Raw genomic sequence first — 12,404 nt, forward strand, 5'->3', positions numbered from 1 at the left:
CTTTTATTGTTCATCTTAAATAAGTTAGGTAAAGAGTGGGAGAGCTGATGTAACAGCACTGCCCAGAGATATATGTTTCTGCTGCACCAACAGCAAGCAGATACTGCTATTTTTGACAACTTAAATTATTAGACCCCTTGGACAATAATAAAGCACAAGTTACTTTCAGAGTTATTATATTGTGAACTCTTCGTTTTCCACAAAGGAATAGTAAATTGATGCTCAAGTTTAGGGCCCAGCACACATAATTAATTATAAAACTTTTCTTAATAGTGGACCAGATACCCTTCAATGTAGTAAATCTGCAGTGGACGGGTGACAAACCAGTGGATTTTTAAATCTGTCTCAAAATCATCAGCTTGTTTACTTCAGTGCTACAGATAGTTTAGAGGCTTAAAAAAATGGAGGAAATCCTGGCTTTTAATCCAGTTTTAGGAATTTCGTTTTCTAGTACTGGGTAAGTTGTACTTTTTCTTTTCCTTCCAATGAAAGTCAGCGTCTTTCATCTCTAGGTCATTGGTTCAAATTCCATTCTGCTCAGTAGTGATTAGAATTAGTTACCATCTGACTTCTGTTCAGTAACCTTTGTGACCTGAGCTGATAGCTGTCATCCTGCCACTGCTGTTTATTTATATCTCAAGATCACACCACTTGACATTTGCTGGAGACTAATGTAGCAGTCTCAGCACATAATATAGGCTGGATGCTAAATTTCTTTACCTTTCTCTACAGGTGGTTTGTTGTTTTATGTTAACACCTATGGGAACACTTAATCCACTTGAAAGAGGGAGAGAGTAGATTTTAAGTATAAATCTGTAAATCAGAAGTAAAAAATGCTCTATGCATAGAAACTATAGTTTCATTTAGTTAATTGTGGTTGACTTTCCTGATTCAGAGAATGAAAATAGCTTATAAAGCTTGAGTTCTTGATTGGAGTTTGCCATGGAACTCAACCTAAAGGATTTTTTAGTTATACTGTATTTAGATATTTAGTTTGTAATGCCTCAAAATATGCTTGATTTCACATTTGACTACTTAAGTACTTGATTTCATCACTTTTCACATGTTATTTGAAAATTCCTAGTTGATAATAGATTTGGAGGTTTATTTGAAATTTTCATAATAAGGATAACTGAAATTAAACTGTTATTTTGATAACAATTATCTGTATCTTACTGAATTTTTAAATATGTTCATACATTTATTCGATCAGCACACAATTATTAAGCTTTATTATGTGATAGGCACTATAGTATGTTCTAGGAAAACTAACATGATGTTTCCTCTTACCCGAAGCCTGCTAGCTGTCTGACCTTGGAACTATTGATCAATCTCTATAAACCTCAATTTTCTCAGCTGTAAAATGGAGATAATAGTACTCCTCCTCAAAGAATTATAATGTTAGCTTATGGAATGTGCTAACAGTGTCTGGCAAATAATAAACGTACTCAGTGGTATTTTTCTTCAATTGCTCACAATCCCTGAGACAGAATATAGTGTGAAAAGTGCTATAATATTAGTTTGTTATACAAGCATAGCAGTGGGAAGGACTAGCACCACCTGGAAGGGTTGCTGAAGTCTTCACAAAGAAGGTGAATTTTTTAACTTACCCTTTTTAGAGTGCCTGCTGTGTTTGTTCAATATGTTAATTAATTTTATGCTGCAGCAACCCTATGAGTTAGGTATTAATGTCCCAATATGAGGACACAGACAGAAGAGATAGGATTCTTTTAAGTATGATCAGCCCACAAGGTAGAGTATGCAGATCAGGAAAGACACTATGAATGAATATGTCTGGGAAAGACCTTAAGGAGTACAATATTGAGAATTCTCCATTTACATTTCTTTATATCGTAACAATCATGTAACTCTAGTCTGCTGGGCAATTTTTTCATTTAATGTTGTATCAAAGGTAAACATATCAAACATTCGTGGATTCTCTTCAGTGTGCTAGGCACTGCCCTGCTCTTTAGTGATATATAGAAGCAGAATTGTATACTCCACTCCCTCTAACAGTTCTTCACTTGGTAAAAGAGACAAACACATGACAGCTGCCCATTGTTGGGTATTTACTATAAGGCAGGCACTGTGCTGTTCATTCAGTCATTGCAGTAACTCTCTGAGGTAGGAGTTATTATCCTCATTTTACAAATGATATTATATAGCCTTAGATTTGTAATTTGTTCAGAGTCATACAATTAGAGAGTGTTGGACTTGATCCCACATCTGTGTGACTCCAAAGCCTCTATGTTGTCTTAACGCTGTCTGATACTGTCACCACAAAACATTTTAGTAAAATATATCATATAATAGAAGTATAAGCGAACTACTAAGATCACCAAGAAGGAAAAGAGTGAGAGAACAGTTCTTGGACAAATGTCACTTATCTTGATGGATAACTAAATGTTCATCAGCTACAGCAAGCTCAGAGGGGCACTCCAAGAAAGGAAAGAGCACAGTATAGACTGCATGGTTTGAAAGAATATGGTGTCTTCAAAGGACAGAAACAAGTCCTTTTTGTTTCAAATAGCTAATGCTGGATTTCTCTAACAATGTGACTTTCTCAACAACTATAAAAACCAATTAACAAGAAATATTCTTAAAAGAATTTTAATGAGGATTACCTCACTTTCTTGAATTATTTATTCTTACATAAGTTGTTATATATATGTTATTGCATATATATATAATTTCTTATATATAAAAATATGGTTTTTTTTAACCAATCAAATTAAGGAGTTTTTAAAATAATAAGCAGGTTTGGGAGGCTGAGGTAGGAGGATTGCTTGAGGCCAGGAGTTTGAGACCAGGTTGGGCTACACTATGAGACCTCATTTCTACAAAAAATGTAAAAATAAGCCAGCCATGGTGGTGCATGCCTGTAATCCTAGCTCCTCAGAAGGCTGAAATGGGAGGCTTCCTTGAGCCACCACTGAGGAGTTGTAGGCTGCAGTGAGCTGTGATCACACCACTGCACTCCAACCTGGGCAACAGAACAAGACTCTCTCTTTAAAAATAGTAATAATAATAATAATAATAAGAAGAAGAAGAAGAAGAAGAAGAAGCAGCAATACCCAGTTGCCCAGTACTTTGGGAGACATTTTTTATTGCTGATAGTAATGTAACTTAGTGCAGCCTTTTTGGATAGATGTTTGACAATATTCAGTAACTTTAAACTTTTTCGTACCACTTGCCTAATAATTCCACTTTTAAAAAATTTTTTTTGTTTTTGTTTTTGTTTTTGAGATAGGGTCTCACTCTGTCACCCAGGCTGGAGTGCAGTGGCATGATCTTGGTTCACTGCAAACACCACCTCCCAGGCTCAAGCCATCAGCTTCCTAAATAGCTGGGACCACAGGGGCACACCACCAGGCCTGGCTAATTCTTCATATTTTTTGTAGAGATAAGGCTTTGTCATGTTGCCCAGGCTGGTCTCGAACCCCTGGACTCAAGCAGTCTTCCCACCTCAGCCTCCCAAAGTGCTGGGATTACAAGTGTGAATCACTGCACCTGGCCTAATTTCACTTCTAGGAGCCTGTCTGTCCTGAGAAAATATTACTAGGTGTTTGTCAGCACTAATTGAAAACTTGAATATCCAGTTATATGGGAATGGTAGAACAAATTGTTCCTAATACTAAATGAAATATTATGCAGCTTTTAAAAATATATTTATGAAGAGTACATTAGCATGTCAAAATTTGAGTTATCAATTTGTCCCTATGGTATCATTATAACCATAAAGGGATACAGGTGAAGCGAACCTGTGCATAGGTGGGAAACAAAGACTGAAAGAAAGAGCCATGAAATATAACTATTGGTTATGTTTGGTGATAAGATGGGGTGGGGTAGTTTTTTTTATTCTTATGGATTTTTTATGGTTACCTTAATAATTCTGTTGAAAAAGCAAGTAAAATATCTAGGTGCAGAATAGCAAGTTGCAGACTGATGGTTAGGCAGTCTAAGAAAGAGGAACTGATGGTCTTGGAGCCAAATGATTATAACTCTTGCTGCCACCAAGTTGCTCTTTGTTCTATACATAGGGAGTCATTGGTGGAAAATTTTGAGAACTAGTAGCCTTTATTGCACAAAGGAAAAATCTACCCTCAAGGGTTTTAATTACTTAATAACTGACTTGATTTTACTTTATCTCTTATATTTGTCCTTGTTTTAAGTCCTATTGTAGTAAGAGAAAATAAACATCTTTTGAAATGGCATGCATTTATTTTAGTGTACTTTTCTTTGTCCTTCATAACTTAGGACTACTGATTTTTCCCTTTCTTACTGTCCAAAAACCTATAAATCAGTTGTATAAGAAAGTTAAGGAGCATAAACTACTTCTACATAAAATGTAATTTCAACCACCAGTAATCATGATTTTGGAGACAGTTTATTATATTGCTTGGGAAATCACTATAAAAATATGTATTAAAATAATTATTTAAAGAGACATTTTAAAAGATATATGATATTCTGTATTAATCCAAAGAAAGAAGATCTGACATTCAAAAATGTATTTTAATGATGGAAATGAACATTAGATGCTTTTTCTCAAGTATTTCCTTGGCACTTTTAGGTGATTTTGGGGGTCTGGTGTAGAAAATGGGCACCTATTCTATTTTTCTGATTACTGTTTTAAGTTATACTAGACTCATTTTTAAAACTTTCTCTTTGACAACATGTTTATATAACATTGTTTATATGACACTTGGCATGTAACTAGTTTGAAATATTTTATTACTTTTTTCTTACAGATCTCTAAACAAGAACAGAAAAAAGTGGATATATTTGATGGAGGCATGGCTGAAACCTCATCTCGGTACAGTGGTGCTCAGGATAGTGGAATTGGCAGTGACAGTGTTAAAATCAGAATAGTGCAAATAGAGCAGCACAGTGGTGCCAGTCAGCATCGCATTGCCCGTCCCTCACGCCAGTCATCAATTGTAAAAAATCTGAATTTTATTCCCTTTGACATATTTATTACTGCAAGTAGAATCTCACTAATGACCTATTCCTGTATGGCCTTATCCAAATCGAAATCACAAGAACAGAAGAATAATGAAAAAACAGACAAGAGTTCATTAAATCTCCCAGAAGTTGATTCAGATGTTGCTAAGCCCAACCAGGCATGTATTTCCACGGTGACAGCAGAAGATCTCTTAAGGAGCAGCATTTCTTTTCCTTCAGGGAAAAAAATAGGGGTCCTCTCTCTTGAAAGTCTTCATGCATCCACAAGGTCATCTGCTAGACAAGCACTTGGTATAACTATTGTTCGGCAGCCTGGTCGAAGAGGAACTGGTGACTTACAGCTAGAACCTTTTCTGTACTTTATTGTGTCCCAGCCTTCCTTGCTTCTGAGTTGTCACCACAGAAAGCAGCGAGTGGAAGTATCCATTTTTGATGCTGTGCTTAAAGGGGTGGCCTCTGATTACAAATGTACAGGTAAGAACCTTCAAACTTACTGGAGTGCTAATAATTACTATCTAATAAGTTGTATTTCCACAGTTTCCAGATTGATTAAACAGAAACAGCTGGCAGACAAAAGTCTTTTCTCTACAGAATATGGAAAGTTCATGTTCCACAGCTGAATCCTGTTTAAGTAAATGTTTGAAATGTATTGAGGTTTAGCCTTAGTATTCTTACTATGCCTCTGAATATTCATTTTTTTTTCCAGGAACTGAATGAATCAGGAACTCTTTCTTGACTATAGAGATGCTTAACAATTTCCAGTGTTTGGAAAGCATAGCTCGTTTTCATATTAATGGCCCATAGGTATGCTTTCCATGTTAATGCTTGTATTCAGATTAAAAAAGAAAAGCCTTAGAAGATGAAGTTTGTTTTTGGTATTCTTTTGATGTAATCATCTTGATGCAATAGCATCATATTAAATGTAATTGAGAAGGTTTATTAATAAAGATTATTTAAAGATTTTTGTACATCTACAGAAAATATATTGATGTTGGCTAATTCGCTCTTGCTGCCCAACCCATTCCTTCCTTATTCTAATTATAATAATTCTATGAAACTTCCGAAGCTTTTTGCCTGTTGAGACTAGGAAAGTGAGCAGGGTTCAGATTTAAGACGTACAAGCTATTAAGTAACAAGGGCCAGTGAAGTCAAGCAAGGTGACACAGTATGCCCTTTCTCTGAGTTAATGTAGATTTGGAGATTTGGCCAAAAAAAACTGGAGAGGGTAGCTGGGTCACCTAAGATTCAGTATTCAAAGAGGGCTCTAGCAAGCTCAGGTATAGTTCAGGCATTTTATTGCTTTCAGCTGGTCCCATCCAGTAGGTGGAAGCCAGCAGTGAGGCATTTAGACAATGTATCTAATCTGGAATTCAGGTTTGTTCATTCTTGCCATTAAGAAGCACCGTTTTGCACAGCAGGATCCTGAAAGGCAGATGGCAAGGTGTGGGAATCAGGATTCAGCCTGAGGAAACAGGATCAAAGGAGCTCTAGGCCAGGGTTTAGTGCAAGTCCCCTGCTTTAAGAAAGGGGTAACTAGCCAGTTGCTGAGGAGTAACCTAGGGTTACCCCCGGGCTGCTTGCTGGCCCTCTCTCCTGTGCAGCTCATAATGGGTCAAAAGAGCTGATTGTTAGACTCAGGAACTTTGCAAGACACTTATTAAACCACTAGTAGCTTAAATTGGCCGTGGTGAAAGTATTTATGCTGCAGATGCTTGCAAACTCAATCACATCAGCTCTCCTACTCCAAGAGCCATTTGTTAAACCCTTACCAGCAACAACTGCCTCTCTTTCTCAAACATATTCTGATTTACTGGGTGCCTGTGATATAACAGGTACTTCAGGGGCAATGAAAATGTGGGAGATGCTGGTATAGTGGAACATGTTACATGATTCAAGAACTCATGCCTATATACCTGATACCTGCTTGCAAGTCTGCTTGGCGTTAGCCAAAACTTAAGGCAGGATTAGGAGATGAATTCTTAATTCTCAGCCCTTCATTAAGTTCACTCAGCTACAGTCGCTCTATAGGTGGGTGACCCGTACTAAAAATCAATGGGAGAGGCAGAGGAAAGGAGGAGGAGGAAAGGGGCCGAGAGGAACAGCTATGACCTCTTCCTAAATGTGTAGATATGCAGAGATCACAGAAGCCTCATTTTGCTTACTTCAAGCCCAACCTAAGGATACTCTGTAGATAAACTCAACCTTTGAAACTGTTAAACTGAGGCAAGCCAGGGTCCACAGTAATAGAAAAGAACTGCCAATGGATGGACTTGTTTCTACTTTCTGAAATTGTAAGAGCAGATTGGCTTGTCTGTTTTATTGACATACTCCCAAATCATGTGTTTATACATTTTCATCTAAGTCTGTATTCAGCAAAGTTATGAGAGCTCATACCAAAGATAGGCATTTGAATTATAATCAATTCCTAGGTTAAAATAATAGAGCACTTGTTTAAAGGGGGGAAAAACCTTGTATGTAAACTGACGTGGAACCCAATTTTGGTACATGAAGCTAGAGTGGTGGTCATGGGCCAGATTTAATATAGGGGTGGGGGGTAAATGGAGGAAAAAGGCTCACATACCTTCTAAGGAGCATTTTCTGCATAATATTCTCATGGATGCCTTTCCCTACACAGAATGCATCTACTTGAACATTTATATTATCTCAGTAGTATGACTCTTGGTTAGTAATAAGCAAAAGTTATCAATATGCATGATAATATTTCTTAAAAGTGAACTTATTGATCTAGGGAAATTTTTTTCAGAAGACCCAAAAGGAGGCAAGTAATTAAAATACAATGGCTAAAAATAAAATTCAACTAGCATTTATTGAGTGATCACTCTTTGCCAGGCATTGTCCTAACTGCTTTAAGGCATTATCTCATTTCATGCTAATGACAACTCTGTGGGAAATGTTCTACCTTAGAGATTAGGAAACTAAGGTTTAGAGAAGTTAAGTAACTTCCCCAAGGTCACAGACCTAGCAATAAACAGAGCTACAATTCAAAGCTAAGAAGTGTTGGACTCCTGAGTCTAGACTCTCAACCTCTATGGGTCCCCTGAAAAGAAGGATCTGAATCGGTGGTTCTCTCAGTCAGCCTCTATTGTCCCACTTCAGACCATGCAAAAGATTCCTAAATTTTAACTGGTGAATTTGTATGTTAACTGTGTCTGTGATGTGATTACACAGTACTCAGGTATGGAAAACCTGGGTTCAAATTCTGTCACTTATATGTATACCTATATCATTATGCACTTATGGAAATGAAAAGAGATAATTCATGAATAATTCTAAAGTACTTAGCATTGAGCCAGCAGGCCTAGGCCCTCATAAATGTGTGCCGGTACTATTTTAGCTGCCAATATCATATACTGAAAAGAATACTTAACTAGGAAGCAGAAAACCTGGGATTTTTATTCATGGCCCTGCCATCAATTAGTAAACTGATCTTAGGCAGTTTACTTCTTTGACTTTGTTTTCTTATCTGTAAATGTGATGATTATAATAGATATTAACAAAGTCCATTCCAGTTCTGAAGTTTCATCATTCTGTAATTTGGAATTCTGTAATTCAGCTTTGGTTTCGTGGAGTTGACATCTGTAAGGCTCTACAGTATCAGGTAGAAATTTATTTTGATTTGTTTTGAAGATGCAGATTTCCTTTGATATTCTAGTGGAGTACTAATTAGTTTATTCAGAGTTTTAAATATATAAGTTTTATTAAATGTTAATGAAATTATTTTTCAAAAACTGATCTGGAAATGTGTTTTATATTTGTCCACTTGAATGAATTGTCTAAGTCCCATTACCAATTTGGTTATCCAGAAACACTTTATGTAGTACTTTCTTTCCTGAAAAAAGCACTGTTCCATAACCAGTGTTTTCTGGAAGCCCTGAGATAGTAACCTTATGGATAAGAAAAAAGAGAAAAATATAAATGGCTATAATGCTAACATTCAAGGGGAGGGAAGCAGAGGGAGCAGTAAGTTGGAGGTGGCTAGCTCCATTTCTGCATTCTAAAGTGAAGGAGTCATTGCAGTGGCTTTAAATTGGAGGGACTAAAAGAGATATTACCGGGGGAAGAGCCAAGATGGCCAAATAGGAACAGCCCTGGTCTACAGCTCCCAGCGTGAGCAACGCAGAAGACGGGTGATTTCTGCATTTCCATCTGAGGTACCGTGTTCATCTCACTAGGGAGTGCCAGATAGTGGGCGCAGGTCAGTGGGTGAGCGCACCATGCTCCAGCCGAAGCAGGGGCGAGGCATTGCCTCACTCGGGAAGCTCAAGGGGTCAGGGAGTTCCCTTTCCAGGGGTGACAGACGGCACCTAGAAAATCGGGCCACTCCCACCCGAATACTGTGCGTTTCCAACGGGCTTAGGAAACAGTGCACCAGGAGATTATAGCCCGCACCTGGCTCAGAGGGTCCTACGCCCACGGAGTCTCGCTGATTGCTAGCACAGCAGTCTGAGATCAAACAGCAAGGAGGCAGCTAGGCTGGGGGAGGGGCGCCCGCCATTGCCCAGGCTCGCTCAGGTAAACAAAGCAGCCAGGAAGCTTGAACTGGGTGGAGCCCACCACAGCTCAAGGAGGCCTGCCTGCCTCTGTAGGCTCCACCTCTGGGGGCAGGGCACAGACAAACAAAAAGACAGCAGTAACCTCTGCAGACTTAAATGTCCCTGTCTGACAGCTTTGAGGACAGCAGTGGTTCTCCCAGCACGCAGCTGGAGATCTGAGAACGGGCAGACTGCCTCCTCAAGTGGGTCCCTGACCCCTGACCCCTAAGCAGCCTAACTGGGAGGCACCCCCCAGCAGGGGCAGACTGACACCTCACACGGCTGGCCGGGTACTCCAACAGACCGGCAGCTGAGGGTCCTGTCTGTTAGAAGGAAAACTAACAGAAAGGACATCCACACCAAAAACCCATCTGTACATCACCATCATCAAAGACCAAAAGTAGATAAAACCACAAAGATGGGGGAAAAACAGAGCAGAAAAACTGGAAACTCTAAAAAGCAGAGTGCCTCTCCTCCTCCAAAGGAACGCAGTTCCTCACCAGCAACGGATCAAAGCTGGATGGAGAATGACTTTGATGAGCTGAGAGAAGAAGGCTTCAGACGATCAAATTACTCTGAGCTACGGGAGGATATTCAAACCAAAGGCAAAGAAGTTGAAAACTTTGAAAAAAATTTAGAAGAATGTATAACTAGAATAACCAATACAGAGAAGTGCTTAACGGAGCTGATGGAGCTGAAAACCAAGGCTCGAGAACTACGTGAAGAATGCAAAAGCCTCAGGAGCCGATGCGATCAAATGGAAGAAAGGGTATCAGCCATGGAAGATGAAATGAATGAAATGAAGTGAGAAGGGAAGTTTAGAGAAAAAAGAATAAAAAGAAATGAGCAAAGCCTCCAAGAAATGTGGGACTATGTGAAAAGACCAAATCTACGTCTGATTGGTGTACCTGAAAGTGACAGGGAGAATAGAACCAACTTGGAAAACACTCTGCAGGATATTATCCAGGAGAACTTCCCCAATCTAGCAAGGCAGGCCAACATTCAGATTCGGGAAATACAGAGAACGCCACAAAGATACTCCTCGAGAAGAGCAACTCCAAGACACATAATTGTCAGATTCACCAAAGTTGAAATGAAGGAAAAAATGTTAAGGGCAGCCAGAGAGAAAGGTCGGGTTACCCTCAAAGGGAAGCCCATCAGACTAACAGCGGATCTCTCGGCAGAAACCCTACAAGCCAGAAGAGAGTGGGGGCCAATATTCAACATTCTTAAAGAAAAGAATTTTCAACCCAGAATTTCATATCCAGCCAAACTAAGCTTCATAAGTGAAGGAGAAATAAAATACTTTACAGACAAGCAAATGCTGAGAGATTTTGTCACCACCAGGCCTGCCCTAAAAGAGCTCCTGAAGGAAGTGCTACACATGGAAAGGCACAACCGGTACCAGCCACTGCAAAATCATGCCAAAATGTAAAGACCGTCGAGACTAGGAAGAGACTGCATCAACTAATGAGCAAAATAACCAGCTAACATCTTAATGGCAGGATCAAATTCACACATAACAATATTAACTTTAAATGTAAATGGACTAAATGCTCCAATTAAAAGACACAGACTGGCAAATTGGATAAAGACTCAAGACCCATCAGTGTGCTGTATTCAGGAAACCCATCTCACGTACAGAGACACACATAGGCTCAAAATAAAAGGATGGAGGAAGATCTACCAAGCAAATGGAAAACAAAAAAAGGCAGGGGTTGCAATCCTAGTCTCTGATAAAACAGACTTTAAACCAACAAAGATCAAAAGAGACAAAGAAGGCCATTACATAATGGTAAAGGGATTAATTCAACAAGAAGAGCTAACTATCCTAAATATATATGCACCCAATACAGGAGCACCCAGATTCATAAAGCAAGTCCTGAGTGACCTACAAAGAGACTTAGACTCCCACACATTAATAATGGGAGACTTTAACACCCCACTGTCAACATTAGACAGATCAATGAGACAGAAAGTCAACAAGGATACCCAGGAATTGAACTCAGCTCTGCACCAAGCGGACCTAATAGACATCTACAGAACTCTCCACCCCAAATCAACAGAATATACATTTTTTTCAGCACCACACCACACCTATTCCAAAATTGACCACATAGTTGGAAGTAAAGCTCTCCTCAGTAAATGTAAAAGAACAGAAATTGTAACAAACTATCTTTCAGATCACAGTGCAATCAAGCTAGAACTCAGGATTAAGAATCTCACTCAAAACTGCTCAACTACATGGAAACTGAACAACCTGCTCCTGAATGACTACTGGGTACATCACGAAATGAAGGCAGAAATAAAGATGTTCTTTGAAACCAATGAGAACCAAGACACAACATACCAGAATCTCTGGGATGCATTCAAAGCAGTGTGTAGAGGGAAATTTATAGCACTAAATGCCCATAAGAGAAAGCAGGAAAGATCCAAAATGGACACCCTAACATCACAATTAAAAGAACTAGAAAAGCAAGAGCAAACACATTCAAAAGCTAGCAGAAGGCAAGAAATAACTAAAATCAGAGCAGAACTGAAGGAAATAGAGACACAAACAGCCCTTCAAAAAATTAATGAATCCAGGAGCTGGTTTTTTGAAAGGAACAACAAAATTGATAGACCACTAGCAAGATTAATAAAGAAAAAAAGAGAGAAGAATCAAATAGATGCAATAAAAAATGATAAAGGGGATATCACCACCGATCCCACAGAAATACAAACTACCATCAGAGAATACTACAAACACCTCTGTGCAAATAAACTAGAAAATCTAGAAGAAATGGATAAATTCCTCAACACATACACCCTCCCAAGACTAAACCAGGAAGAAGTTGAATCTCTGAATAGACCAATAACAAGAGCTGAAATTGTGGCAATAATCAA

The 12,404-nt window shown here is 38.7% G+C and overlaps 1 protein-coding gene across 22 annotated transcripts in view; it reads left to right on the forward strand.

The window, feature by feature from the left end:
* Positions 1 to 12,404, forward strand: part of VPS13B (vacuolar protein sorting 13 homolog B) — a 915,151-nt gene that overhangs the window by 663,175 nt on the left and 239,572 nt on the right. For all 22 annotated transcript variants that reach the window (XM_063669399.1, XM_054497603.2, XM_054497598.2 and 19 more), the window contains one exon: positions 4,752 to 5,439. In XM_063669399.1, coding sequence (XP_063525469.1) covers positions 4,752 to 5,439 — 688 coding nt within the window. The remainder of the gene's footprint in view (positions 1 to 4,751; positions 5,440 to 12,404) is intronic.

This window comes from Pongo pygmaeus, chromosome 7 (genome assembly GCF_028885625.2).
Source record: "Pongo pygmaeus isolate AG05252 chromosome 7, NHGRI_mPonPyg2-v2.0_pri, whole genome shotgun sequence".
Taxonomy (NCBI): Eukaryota; Metazoa; Chordata; class Mammalia; order Primates; family Hominidae; genus Pongo; species Pongo pygmaeus.